General features: G+C 33.0%; 1 protein-coding gene across 1 annotated transcript in view; it reads right to left on the reverse strand.

Annotated features, from left to right (window-relative positions):
• Positions 1–15,819, reverse strand: part of LRP1B (LDL receptor related protein 1B) — a 1,897,582-nt gene that overhangs the window by 189,126 nt on the left and 1,692,637 nt on the right. The window contains exons 64-66 of the mRNA XM_036857483.1: positions 14,082–14,198; positions 13,847–13,966; positions 12,311–12,430 (exon numbers count right to left, since the gene is read on the reverse strand). Of these exons, the coding sequence (XP_036713378.1) occupies positions 12,311–12,430; positions 13,847–13,966; positions 14,082–14,198 (357 nt within the window). The remainder of the gene's footprint in view (positions 1–12,310; positions 12,431–13,846; positions 13,967–14,081; positions 14,199–15,819) is intronic.

The following is a 15,819-nucleotide window of genomic DNA, read 5'->3' on the forward strand; positions in this document are numbered from 1 at the left end:
TTCATAGTATTTATTTAAATCTTTTATTTGTTCCCTTCTGTCTCCATTACAGAATGTGCAATTGTTTTAGCCTGTGTCAATACTAAATATGTAGCAAAAAGTTCTGATAAAAGGGACAAAAAATATTTTCTGCGGGTCTATTATGTACTTATACATCTACTAGGTACTCATATACCTTTATTTCTTTTAACCCTCTCATCAGCTTTCTAAGGACAAAAGTATTATATCTGTTTACAAATGAGGAAATAGTAGAGACCTGAAGAATCTATCCACTTAACGAATTTTGAAATCAAGAATGGAGCTCTGTTGCCAGTAACGCCAGAGTTTTAGGCTCTTTTCAGAAAGCTGCCTGATTGTACTGCCATAGCACACTTTCTTCCTACAGAGAGGAGGCACATCTCATTGTACAAGTTTGACAGAACATGTCAGTGATTCTCTTTATTGAAATTCCCTTACAATTTTAGCCGATTTTGTACACTAATCAAGCCCCAACTATTGAATTGATCAGAAGGAAAAGCAGTTCTTCACAAATATGAAATAAAATACATATAAACTCAAAGAAAGAAAACTAGATTCCCAAAGTTCAGGTTTAGGGGAGAAAGGTATTGTATTCGGTTGAACCAAATAAAATCTGTATTTTTAAAATTTCCTTCCTTCACTCGTTCCTCAAATATTTATCTGTGCCAGATTCTGTACTAGGTACTGGATATATTAGGGATTAGAAAGATATATAGATCCAGCCCTCCTGGAATTTATAATTTGGCAAGGGAGACAGTAGGCTTCATTAGAACCTTTAAAAATGCAACAACATAGAAGCAGTATTAGAATACAAGAGTGGGCATACAGCAATGGAGAACAGGAGATACTCAGCACATATATAACTAAAAATGCTGCATACTGTTCCATAGATCTTACCCAAAGCATAGAACTTGGGAAGGTTTCAGGAGAGAGATATACAGCTGATTAATAGAATGGAAAATAGAACACATGCAGAGAGATTAAAGAAAATGAAATTATTTGGCCTGAAGAAGGATGTAAAAAAATTTGAGTCCTTAAACAAAGGACTTTAACCCAAAGGATAACGTTTGGTTATTCAATATTTCCACTGGAAATATTTTAAAAGGAAAAAAAATAGGCTTAATTTATAGTGTGATTCTAGCATATTACCTAGACAAAGAGAAGTATTTTTGTTGTTTGTTTGTTTGATTAGGAATGATAGATGTGGCCCTATTAAAGCAGGTGAAAACCAGAGGACCTCTAATGATCCTTTTCCTTTGAAGATTCTATGAACATCATAACAATATACCCACTGTAGATGAAACTGCGTGGACTTGACACTTTCAGCTCCATCCTTTATTGTGGTTTAGAAATGCATTCCGTGTTAGTTCAGCAACATGGTAAGTGAACACTTTCCATCTGTCAGTAAGATGCTGAAAATTACTAAGTCACAGCATTGAGCCAAAAAAATGAAACCGGGTGGATGAATAATTTTGTACTATAAAGAAGTAGTAAATTCCAGCTGTGAAAACCAAAGAGCACAAAGAAAGCTCTGGGATTTAAGACTGGTACTGCCATCCCATTACCCAACATCCGATAGTTTTTGAAAAAGAGTCATACCTTTAGTCAATTTACTTTTGTCTTAACTGCTCCAAACTAGAGATTTTAGCATGTTCATTTCTTGCATTTGTTTCAGTGCCAAAAAATACAGCATTTAGTGCCAAGACTTTTTTCCAAAAAAGAATCTAGATAATTCATGCCCAGTGATTAATTACCAAATTTCATAAAATAAGAAAAAAATGCTTTCTTATTTAAAGTTTTCAAAAAATTGGAACAAAGCACAGTGTCAATAACCTTCACTTCTGCATGGTGAAAGTTTTCTAAAGTATACTAAGAGTAATACTAGCATGAGCAAATATTCTCTTCTCAGTAGTCACTTGTATTTTAATCTATTTTAATAATAGTTTAGTCATCCAAAATTAATAACCATTGATAACAATAATTCTAGAATTCATTTTATCTATTAATAGATCGTCTGTATTACTTATGCTTCATTTAGATTGGTAGAGACTTTTGAATAAGAATATAATGAAGATACCATTTTTAAAAGCACTGTTGCAGTTCCTTAAATGACTTGCATTATGCATAGAGTTAGACTCTGAGGAATGTCTCCATTTCCTGAAAATACTCTTTGTACGTACCTACAGCAATTACATGTATTTATAAAAGTTTCAGGAAGGAGAAAACGCATGATCTAAAAAATAAATCTATATTCATGTTCATTCATTCTGTTAATCAAGTGGAGGACAACATTTTCAAACGTGTGACCTGCACGACATGGATGGCAAGCTGTGGATCACGTACCAGATGGCTCTAACAGTGAATAAGCAGGGTGTTACATAGTATTGACTGGCTGCTGAGAAGGTTATCCCCTGTTCAGTGTTCTTTCATTTTTTCTAGTTGCTTCATTATGAAAAGTTTGGTCATGGGAAAATAGGGCTTTGCTCAACACTCACTAATCTCCCTTTTTAACAAAGAGAGAATTGGATTTTGTTAGGCTAGTGTCAAACTAGAATTGTGTCAAGCTAGAATTTAATGACATTGTTTTGCTTTCAAATTGACTATATACAAGGCATCCCTTTACTGTCACTCCTACGCCCACTCACTATTAGTGACAATGTTATTAAAAAAAATGCTATTTAAGTATGCATTTTTTTCTGATGACATTTATCCATTCCTATTTGTCTAGGATCATTTGTATCTGCATCTTAATTCCTTGCCTTATTGCAAATTTAAGCCAGGTCAAGGAAGCTCTACTGAGTAATGGTTAAGTGCATGGGGCTGAAGACATCTCCAGTGAAATCAAATTCTGCTTACTCATTTTCTACCTGGGTAATACTGGGAAAATTACTTACACTCTCTGAGCCTTATATCCTTACTTATAAAATAGGAATAATGATAGTTATACTCTCTCACATAACATCCTCTCTTGTAGGATTGTTGTGAGGATTAAATGAAATAATCCACACATAAAGTTTAGCACAATGCCTAGCATGATGAGCTTTCAAAACTATCCTTATTATTAGACTTTGAATTCCCTGAGTATATATAATGGCTTACTTAACATTTTCAGTAGATGTTTATTAATTTTTAAAATAAATGAATGTTATAAAGATATAAAAATCAAGCTTAGCTCTACAAGCAAAATATTAAAAAGAAAACAAGTAATACAATCTGGGCCCAAAGTATGTCGTAGGATGAATTGATTGTATCCAGAGATTTTAAAAGTCCTGGTGCTTTCCTCTGCAAAGAACAGGGGTGCTGCTGTGAAAGCCCCTTGAAATTCAGCCTTGTGCATAATTTTCAAATTCCCTATTGGTAATACCAATATCCATTGGTAATATCTCTTGGTAATACCAGGCTTTTAAATTACATGTTCCCAATAATAATTTTAAGAAATATTAACAAATATGATCTGCAATTACCTCTATTTGGATATTATGAAATGGACATGGTAAATCCAGACAGAAAAAAAATTTTTGTTCATATTTTAAGTGATTGATTCTCAATTTTCTCCCCTCTGACTCAGGAAAATGTTCTTTATTTAAAAAGAACTGGCTGAATTGTCAGGGTACTGAGTTCATAAAATGATTTATGATTACTAGAGGTAGTTTCCTATACCTCTGTGATTCCCTGATAGTTACCCAGTGAGATTTTTACTGCTCAATGCCTCTTTATACCAAGGATCTTGTGGTTTTAAACGATAAAAGACCAAACTGAAGATATGAGAATCCAAAAGATTCTCTTCTTGAAGCAGTAATTATCATGGGACTGGGGATATGCTCATTCCAAGAACTCTAAGTTCATCCAAAGAACTTCTAGGATAGGAATCCATAAAGTAACATAACATCTCACCATCTATGAATAGTTTCTAGAAACAGATAGAAATATCCATATGAGGCATCTAGCTTACTGATACACAGATGTAATTGTTAAGAGACATAGCTGTATGATCTTTTATAGAAAAACATGATTAATTGGAATTAAGTAATATATTGAATTTTCTGAGTACATTTTGTTTTTAGGATTCAGAAGTTAATTACAAAGAAGACTAAAATATAAACAGATTCCATATTTGATTTTTTAATGTAATATAAGAATATTCAAAATGTGGATCTATAGCTATATATGCTATTAAGTAATATGACATTTCTGCCAGTACTGTTTACTTGGTGATAGAAAAAAATTAGATTAATACTTTAGAAACATCTTCAACAAGTTGAAACAGGTTAGATGTTACTCTTTCAATAGCTTAATTAATTAAAGCTGCATGGCAGTTTATAAAAAATAAGTTCCCAGCATTCTGATATGGATTTTTTTATTGAGTCAGCCACTCAATATTTAACACTCAGTATTTAACACTAATTGTCAATACACTCAATTCCTGAATAATTGATTTTAATGAACTAAAACAAAATACCATATATTTAATTTAACATTAATATTTGATATTAGTATTTACAGCAAAATGGTTACTATAATATTATTGCAGGTATACACATATTCTGTAACTTTTTATTAGTTTAAGGTTAAATATAAATATATGAACTTAAATTAGAAATCTGACTGCTTGAGTAATGTAACCCAAATACCATTAATCAAAAATATTTTTTGAAAACATATTAGATTTGCTTGAACTTTAATAAATAGTATCAGTTTATATTCTGCTTTTTTTCAAATATTAGTCAAAACCCAGTAACTGTATCAAAAGGGAAATATTTATATACTGGAGGTTTGTCTCTTTCTTAGAACATAGAATTTTGAAGGGAGGTGTTGTACTCATGTGGAAAATATGATCCATAGGAATGAGAAATCTCTGGTCACAGGGTAGATCCACTCTCCATTTTATCTCTCTAGCCCTTAAATAATATTTTTCACGTCAATTCTGCTTTCGGTCAAAGGAAACTCATCATGAAGAATTTCTGTTCATATTCCTTTAAAAATACCTCTCAAGAATTTTGGATTTGAAAAATAAAAATATTAATTAGAAGGTTAAGACTTCAAATGGAAATAAAAATAAGTAATAATTTACTCTGGCATCCATAACCCAGAAAGAGGTAACAGAGTTCATTGTTTCACACTAAACCCTACGTCACCTCTCTTTCCACTCCCATTATTTCCCATATGAACTCTGAACAAGGAACCATATACGAACAGTGGCCTGATGACATAAAAAATCTAGCCCAGAGCCTTTGCAGCCCAGGCATTGAATCTAACACTGATTGGAGAATAAGTATGGTTATCAGAATCATCTTCTATACCACATCTGTCTCCTACATACACATCACAAAGCTAATAAATGTTACAGTCACAACTCTACAATAGGTCATTTCTTATGCGTTACTATATTTTGTCCTGAAATGTTAATGGCTGAAAATGGATAGTCTTTTTGTAAACAAAGTCTGATACCACTTGGATCCTCAAATTGATCTTAACATATAAGCACAAATCTAAGTTTTCTTAAAGGAATAAACAAAAGTACCTTCTACATAGAGGTGCATTATCAGGTGTTGCTGTTGAGAAGAAGCAATATAATCTTTCATTTTACCTACTTTCATTCATTAATATACAGTATAATCATATATACATGGTACTAAACAACATTAAATAACACCTGAAAATATAAATGATAGAATATTCTCTAAGGAAATTGCCAGCCCAAAAGATATGTGAACAGAATCTTATAAACTAAAAGAAACACACATATTTTTGTTCTAAAAGTAGGTTATAGGAGGCAAATTTTTAAAGTTCTACATTTCATACTTTTTTTTAATACAGCATCTAATACGTATGCTTCCTATGTACTGCTATAAATCTGCAACTAGGGTTTGTGTGTATGTATGTGTGTTACTTTATTTTACTTTATTTTATGAGAATCAAATATACTTGGCCAAGGATGAGGGGAGCAGTATAACAAGGATGAAGTTTTTCAAACAAAAATATCACAGAAATGTTAAATTTGTGACTCGATTTCTTAAAAAAACAAACAAACAAACAAACAAAACCAACTGCACCAACCCAGTTCTTATTAAAACAAATATGTAGTTCCCCTCCTTTACAAACTCAACTATAAGCCTTAACAAGCAAAAAGCTATTTTACTCTCCTGGCTTTTACTTCAGATCAATCCAGAGTCTGGAATATTTGGCAGGCTTCCTGACTCATTGTGTGGGCTTCTTTCTAGTTTTGTACAATAAAAATTAAATCTTACAGTTTCCTCTCATTATTCAGAGAAAAAATAAAACATCACCAAATAATTGTACATCCTTTTGGTAGAGAGATGATCAATGCATAAAAATTACTGAAGATAATTTATAAAAAGACCAAATGTGTTCCACTTAGACTATTTAATGATTCAGTCACATGTAGTTCATTCATTTATTTGTATAAAAGCTAGAAGACAATTTCCTGGTCCCATTCCTACAGAGAGGCTCTTCTTCAAGGGCTCTATTGGAGCCAAAGTTTTTATCTTGGGGCCATGCCAAGCTTCTAGGAGAAACATCTAGTGTCGAGTGTATAACACAGTCAACAAAATTCAGGAGTAACTGATCCTATGACATTAATAGCGGTGGTAGCTAGGTAGGTAAGCATGAGGCAGTCTCCCTGGCTCCTGACATGACCTGGAGATTTGCAAGATCATGTGTCTCCATGAAGATCTTAGCTCAAGAGGTTTCATGTATCAGCAGAAACTTAAGATCAGGTTGCAGCTCACCAAGAATGGAATCATGGAGACAAATAGCTGAGCCTATACTCAAGCAAAGAGTGGTGATGCCAGCACTCCACAGCACAGGTTAGTTACTACAGATCAGACCAATCAGGTAGCAGAGACCAAAAGGGGTCCAAAGAATGTATGGATTAGAGGCCCTTTCTCCTCCCCACCTGCTAACATAAACATATATAATCCTACCCTTCCAAATAACTAAGAGATATTATGATGCCACATGTCAGAAAATTTAAAATCAGTCTCCCAGCAGCCTCCCTCAACAATAAACCCCCTCACCTCACCCCTCCCAAAAAAAGTCACAGCCACGTAGCAGGGTAAAGGCACTTGAGGATGTTCAGATAATTTGTTACAAATCAAAATACATAAATCTGTAACCTATATTTAAATTCAGGAAACACTAATTAAAAACAGTAACAGATGTTTTAACAAAATATATGTAAGTGTGCACTGTTTTCCAAGGTACAGAATTTAGTATATCATCCTTTCCTGCATGTATGAACACAGATCTTTCCCCCCTAGATTATCTTGAAATCATAGAACTAACATTTACTAAATGCTATTCTAAGTGGAAATTATTTTTGAAAATAACTAAATTCACAAGTCACTAATTCAAATATCATGAATTATTTTACTATAGTTAATCATTAGTATCAGAGCTTCCCTCTTCAGGCTCATTCCAAGCCTTCCATCCTAAGTATAACATTTAGCCTAATATTGCCTGTAGGGTTAACAGATTCCTGCCTCTAGATGTTGTCACATCTGCTTTTAACAAACTTTCATCTAAGGTAACAATTAAAGCAACTGAGCAGAGAACTGAGATTTCGTGGTGTCTATAGCACAGATTGAATAAAACATTTTGTACCTTATTTGCCAACAAATGTGTAATAATTGAGACATGCAGAAATTATCTTTAGTATGGAAATATGTTATTCACATGAATACACTGTACTACTAGAGAATCTTACGCCTCAAATTAATATAGAAAATATAATACCATTTATGTAAACTTTTAAAATACTCTAAACTATCAGGTACATATTAATAAATGCACACTAATACAGTAAAATTAAAAAAAAAATACGTGTGAATGATATGTAGCCACTTCAGGACAAGGGGAGGAAGGTAAGGGGAAAGGATAGAGGGGGGCTTTAGTTGTTATTGTAGGGATTTAGATGTTTTAAGAGATATCTTAGACCAAATGTTAAAGTCTATTAAAAATGGTACAGGTATATAATTGTGTAACTTTCTGTGCAAGTCTTTGTGTTTGAAATATCTTATAATTTAATATGTATTACACTTGCTTTAACTTAAAAAATATATTTTTTTCTTATATTCTCATAGCTTGAGTAACCCAATTCAAATTTCATCAGACATTTAAGGGAAAATAAAAGCAAGCATTGACGGGTTCTGTCTTTTGGTTTAAGTGTGTTCAGTGTCATGCTTGAAATCCAGGCTGTGGAAAGTACAAAGCTACTGTAGGAAGCTCAAGTTCCTTTCACAAGCCCCAGCTAGTGTGATTATAACGACTGCGTTAAGTAAAAATAATTAGCCAAGCAGCAGGTTGGTTATAAATCAAGACTGTTCAAAAGCAGCAAACGACTCTGAACCAGTGTGAAAGCAAGACTCTCTTTGATGACACAGAATTCTAGGTAAGTCGAAATGATGTAGGAGAAGAAAGCAGGAAATGAGACCACAGGGAGGAGCGATGTGGCAGCACAAACAGCTGATTCTAGAGAGCGGAGTGGTGAGTTCATAGTTGACCAGGAAAGCCCAGGCATAAAACTGATGAAAAGAATGTTTCATAGGGATCTAGGGCACTGAGAATCTAAACTATAAACCAGGGAGAGAGAACATAATGGAAAGACATATTCTGATATCATCTTATGAGAGTCAAATTGTAGAAAAGTTTCAACTCTGTTACAAAGAATTATGAATCTAGTACAGATCCGTCAAATCCCTAAATGCTCATTTCATTCCTAAAATAGAAAATGGCAGGCAGAAGGTGAAGAAAGTTTGAAACTGAGATTCTTAATGAAAAGCCCAGAGCTGCCACAGTTGGAGTAGTCTACTGATTGTGGTCAGGCGTTCAAATGTGGCGCTGGCCCAATATTGTAATAAATAGTGTAACAGCCTTCCAAGAGTAGTTAACATCAATAGTCTAGTAGAAGTGTGTATATCTACATTTTAAAAAGCTTTCTTTTATTTGGGCATAGAGTGAGGAAAGAATAAACAACCTCAGGCAAAAAGAAATAATTTTATAATAACTATTAACAACTCATAAAACAAAGTTAAAACTACAATCTTCCCTTGGTATCCACAGGGGATTGGTTCCAGGATCCCTACGGATACCAAAATCCATGGATGCTCAAGTCCCTTAGACAAAATAGCTTAGTACAGTCGGCCTTCCACATCTGCTGATGTGGAACCTGTGGGTAAGACAGGCCCACTGTATCTTGCTACAACTGTGAAGGTAGCATAGATTTAAATCTATATTTATACAAAAATAGAATTAAAAGGTGTTTTAAAAATATTTTTCAATTTAAATCCAAACGTGCCAAATGTAGCTTTCATGGACTCAAATACAACCATCTCAAAATCTAGCTGTAATAAGATGGGAAACTATGTAGTTAATTTAATTTTTAAATTCAAAGTCTCACCATGACTAGATTACTGGACAAAGACTCCTAAACTATATTTCATCTACATCTATTCAAAGTGATTTCAAAGCCTCCTTGTGCTAACCTAGAAATAATTACCATACAATTTTTTACAAATATTGAGCATTAGCTGTTAAATTTGCAAGTACTCGTAAGATCTCAAAAGCTACACTGGGCTGACTGCAATAAACATGTGATATTTTGGTAAATATAAAAATCAAATAATTTTAAAAATATTTGCACATTACTGGTTATTTAGTTCCCTATACTACATGTGTACTTTGTTTGTGTTAAGTTACTGTGCTCTGTTTTGTTAGGCGTTTCTATAGTGACTGTCTGTCTCTCTCTCCCTCTCCCTTGCATGTGTGCTTCTACATTGGTTTTATTTACACAATTAAAAGCAAAACAAACCAAATTGTTTAATTTAGGTCAAGGTAAAACAAACTATAATCCTGGAACTTTAGAACTGACAGAAGACAATTAGATATAAAACTATAGATAAATACAAATATTGGTGCTGAAAAATAAGATGTAAGGGCTAGGTGAACTCCAAGAGTAAAAAAGAATCTCCCCCTAAACTGAGCACTGGGCTAAGAAAGTACAGAGGGCAACTGAAATAAAAATGGGTTGCAAATGGAGGTTTTGCAACAACGAATGGGCCAGTTTCTCAACAGCATTTAATGCAAGTCTACACTACAGCCTGCTAGGCCACTTGACATGTGAAATAGTGAAACACATCCCTTCTTCTAGACAAGGCCCATTCTCACCCACAAAGAAACATGTAACTCAGATTCAAATAATAAGGCCTTAGCTTGATAGGGTTAATCTTTAAGGAGTGTTATGTTTCTTTCCCACTCAATAAAGCATCAAACGAGGAACTATCCCACAAGGGTGTTAACGGAATTAGCAAAAATACATGGCATTTCTATATGTATTGAAGACCGAAGAAAGGGGAAAGAGGTGGTCTTTTAGCTCCTTCAAAAATAAGGATTGAAAAATGCCATGCTAAAATATGATGTAGAAGAAGTTTCTTTAAATTAAATTAGCACCTGTCCACGGTAACATTTTAGAGTGGGTTTAAGATAAATTACATGGTAACCCTTATTCATCCTTTCCCCCATTTTCTGTATGTATGTATATATTTGTATACTGGTCTGGAACTTAAAGCAATAATTGTGGCTAGGAGAATTCTATATAACTTTATAACGGAAAATATTTAAATATTTTCTTTTTATATAGAAAAAATGATGTGGATTCATGCTATGGTCATAGAGCAGAGGCTTTGGTGTCAAATAACCCTGGATTCAAGTTCCAGTTCCGCCACTTGTTAGCTGTAGGATTTGGGGTAAGTTACTCCTTGGATCTCATTTTCCTCAACCATAAAATAGGGATAATAAGGAGATTAAATGAAGTAATCATTATAAAGCCTTTAACACATTTCTTGGGCCATACGGTACACACCACATAAATATTAGGCATTATTCTTATTATGATGATTAATAATTATCAGTTTGAACAATGTAACATACCAAAACAGTTAAATCACATCAAAGTGAGGAAGAAGAAGAGTAAAATAGAGAAAAAAAACATTTCATACAAGAAATTTTTCAGATAGCTAATATAAGTCATTATTCCATGTTGCTTTGGTAAACAAAAATACAAAAGACAAGAGAGCAAAATAGCCAGTAATATAAACTCATCTGAAAAAGTCCTTGATAAGTGTTATGGACAAACTGGTGATGGATGTGGTTTGATGCTTTGTGAATTGATTATGAAGGTCAATTCCACAAAGTTTGAAATGGTGGTTTTATGATACTATAAAGTGATAAGCCATACTGGTTGCATGTCCTGAAGACACAGTTATATGGAGACAGTACTAGAAAAAAAACTCTTAATGACCTATTGTTGCCTGTGATTATACATATAGCTCATGAGTATTGTTCAATATAATGGAATTTCAAAGAACCTAAATGATTTTCGTCATTTTGATTTCTCCCATAAGAGTTAATTAACAGTAGGGTGGAATCTAGCAAATGCATTTAACACAATTTTTTCTAAGAAGCCTGAAGTTTCTGTCTTTAGTTTGGACAAACTCTGTCTTTTCTAATCAATTACTAGATTAAATGGTTTTTTGCTTCCCCAACAATGCCAAGTTTGGTGCAGTCACCTAAAAAATAGCCTCAATTAATATTTCATAAATGTTGATAAAAATGAGTTACACATGACAACTATTACTTTATTTCTGTTTCACTGTTGACATATTCAGGATAGAATCAAATGCATTAAACAAAATGAATACATATGTTCTCCATTTCTGCAATGTTAAGTAATAATAACTGTAAATAAAATAATTGATCTTAAGTGAAAATATTAATGTTTCAGAAACATGCTAACTTAAATGACTGCTGTCATCTACTAAAACAGAACAGATGCTTTTATTATCTTTTTTCTTTTTCCCCACCGTGTTTAAGAATGAAAAATAACCATTGGATAAATGAACAATCGTATGTATTTAGGGAGAGAAATGAAGCCTAGAACAATATAAAAATAGCGTTTTATTGTTTCTATTCATTAAATGCTAATAGCATGTGCATATGCTAACATAAGAAGACAGTTTCATCTTACCTTTCGGATCTGTCTTTTTAGAAACAGTTTTGACTTATGCTAAAGCAATACTTAACCCTTCTGCCTTACCCCTCCATGCTTTTTATAAAATAGCTAACCTGAGGTTATTGACTCTGGGAGCACAGAGAAAAAACTTTCGCATGTTAGACCCTAGTTGTATCAGAATTGTGTTCAAATTCATTTCACTACGGCCATCTCAGATGATGATACAAATGCAAGAGGTAGGATCCACCGTCACAAAACACTCACCGCAGTTGGCCTCATCTGATGCGTCTGCACAGTCTGGATCCTCGTCGCAAACCCACAGCTTGGAAATGCAGTGTTTGGTAGTTTTACACTGGAAATAGTCTGGAGAGCAGCTGTTTTCGGCTTAAGAGGAAAGCATCTATTAAAATGTAGCTTTGGACAAGAATAGACATTCTAATTAAAAAACAAATAAATTTTTAAGTTAATCAATTGAAAATCTATCATCTTTTAATTAATAAGACCCTGAAGGTGATAAGTTTTAACTTTTAATTATCTATAGTGTATTCCTATTACCTGTTCCAGTATAAAAAAATAAAACATATTTCTGCAAATGATGCATTTGACAAAAATCAGAGTTTTCAAAACCACCTCACCTTGATTAGATATTTTGAAACTAATTTACAAATAAAGAATTCAGGGTCTTTCAAAATAATTTTTTTCAGATAAATAAATTTAAGAATTTATACATAAGTGTTTTTGTAAATAGAAAAAGACTAAAATCAGAAGATTTAGTGAATGAGGAAAAAAAAGGCATAGAATTTATCAAAACCTCTAGTTGTGTTGAGATTTTGAGGGAAGAGGTGAACATCTGACTCAAACTATAAACTGCTTCACAAATCTTAGTTTAATGGATCAGCTTCTAGAATGGCTAACCATAAAGAACTGGTACTGACTTTATTCTGAATGTACCATCTTAATCAAATTGCTGGATGACTGCACATTATTTACTAATAAAAGTTTTAGAGGAATAAAATAAAACTTCAGCAAGACAGAAATGTTGACAGCAGTTCTGTTGAAAGCTTGAACTTGACAGGTGCTCTATGGCTCAGATCCTGTGTATGTACATGTATGTGTGTGTATGTGCCGGTCTGCCTACGTGCATGTATGTATATGATGTATAAACTGTTCTGCCTCCCATTTTATGTATATTTATCTTTCATGGGAGATTGAAATAAGAGGTGAACAGAATTAAAATTATTTTACAATTATCTTTTGAAGTAGCTTGTTAAGATACATTAGAAGGAGTATTATTTACAGTTTTTAACAAGTGATTTTGTTAGGTTATTTTGTCCAGAATTTTGTTTCTTATTATACATTCAATATGTTATTATTAAGGGAAAAAAAAATCTCTACTTAAAATGGAGTTGATTTCAAGTAACTAATTAAATCAACAGAAGAAAATTACCTGCAGCTACTTAATATGGTAAAAAAAAAATCTGTATTTTTAAAAAAAGCACCATAATCACCTGTAATTTGTTTTTGCTGCTTCTCTTAAGGACGATGTGGATGAATGCATGTTTTTTCATGTTTGTAATAATCTCCAGGTAGCTTTTAAGTAAAGATCACCCATGTTTTAATTTTCTATATATTTTTATACAGAGTTCCTTAACCATCCCAATAGACATCTAGTTGGAATTATTTGCCCATCATTGCAGTTATATTTTCAACACTGTATAAATTTATGGTGAACAATAATAATTTTTAGACCAATTTCAGCTGGGAGTCAGAGGTCAGAGTGAACAGTTAGAGGTGACTTACGACAGTCCCTTTCATCTTCCTCATCCCCACAGTCATCCTGCCCATTGCATCTGAGGTTTACTGGGATGCATTTCTGGTTCTTGGTACACTTGAACTGACCTGAGAGGCAGACATGTGTGTCTAAAAGAGAGAACAAAAAATGTGGGCTAAAGCCTGTGTCTGAATTTAAATCAGTGCAGACATAATCAGTTAAGAAGTAGATTCGTGTTCCTTAGTTAAGAATGTAGTCACCTACCACAGTTGAGTTCATCAGAATTGTCCCCACAGTCATTCTCTCCATCACAGATGAAAGCGGGCAGAGCACAGAGCCCAGTTCCACACTGAAATCGGCCTGGCTGACATTTAAATTCCGCTAGAGGAGGAAACATACAGGTATCGTGGAATGACAATCTTAGCTCATGACTTCTTAAACAGAGCTTTTCTGACATTCAACATATTTATTATATTATTATATTAAACATATCCTAGAGCACAAAGTGAATGTCTCACATCCAGAGAGCTACTAGTTTCAGATGTGCAGTTAAGCTTTGAGCAGCTCAGATGACCTCCAGATTAGATTTTATAAACTAACAGTAAGAAGAAAGATATTAACAACATATAAATATAAATATATATATTTAAAACATTTAAATGTCTCCTCATTTCAAAGACATGGTATTGAGAGGTTAAGTGGCAGAGCACAATTCATTGTAATTTTTTAAAAAGTTATTCCAATATCACTTAAAAAATTATTTCTTTGATCACTTTGCTGCCTGTAATGTGTTGAGAGAAACATCTTCCCTCAATACATATTCCCCAGCATTCCTTAAAGCAAATACTTTCTATAACTATCACATTTTAAATCAGAATTATTGATATTTATTCCTATAATCTTATTAATATATAAGGACAATGTCATAACTGGTAAAGATTTTTATATGCCATACATATGTTATTATAATAAATATCTCCTACACGGTAAAGCAGTTTTTGCTATATTCTTTGAGTTTATTTAAGCAATAATAACAATAAAGTAGGATCTATTGAATATCTACTTTGTATCATGCACTAGGCTAGGTTCTTTCACATATAGTTACTAATTGAATCTCATTATAAACTTCTCACCTTGGGATCACCATGACCATTTTATAAATGAGGAAAGTAAGTCTCATGGATTCTAATAATTCACCCAAGAATATACAAGTTTCCAGTGCCGGAGTTGAAGTTTAAATCCACATCTGACTCTGAAGTCTTCTCACAACTTGCAATAAACACTTATCTTTTCACTGATGATCCTAATGTGTGTTACTAATCACTGATTTTGAGATTAATAGTATGCTCTTTATTAGTTCAAATCAGTCAATCAAACATTAATAAATTATATTTTGAACTTTCTTTGGAAGATAAATTACACTTTTATAATTAAAATATTAATTAAAATTTTCTTAACATGAAAAAAAAAACTCTCAATATATGCATGGCTTCCATAGAAGTGAGTTCTAAAATGTTGAACGTCATTTACCTTCAATTTACAACATTTATTAATTAATCACACTAAATGTTTAAACTGGGCGATACTTAATTTTCTCATGATCTAAACTTGCATTTCCTTTATTTCCTGTTGCTTCACATACGAGTTCCTTTAATATTTCTTTGCCCATAATTGCTGTTGTATTTTTCAATACTTTATGAACTTATGGTGTATGGATAGTAATTTTTAGACCAATTTCAGTTCGGAGTCAGAAGTAAGACAGAACAGAACATTCTGAGGTGACTTATGACAGTCCCTTTCATCTTCCTCATCCCCACAGTCATCTTGTCCAGTACAAGTGAGGTTGTCCAAAACTTTTCCGTAAGAAGGGTTGTAAATATTAAAGGAGTTCCAGTGTCTGTTAAATAACTAGGAAGCCTATGTGACCTTTAAATGTGTCTCTAGAATGATCCTTGATGCATTAGAGTGTTATAGGAAATATAATTACAAACTTATGATGCCA

This window comes from Balaenoptera musculus, chromosome 7 (assembly GCF_009873245.2).
Source record: "Balaenoptera musculus isolate JJ_BM4_2016_0621 chromosome 7, mBalMus1.pri.v3, whole genome shotgun sequence".
NCBI classification, from domain to species: Eukaryota; Metazoa; Chordata; class Mammalia; order Artiodactyla; family Balaenopteridae; genus Balaenoptera; species Balaenoptera musculus.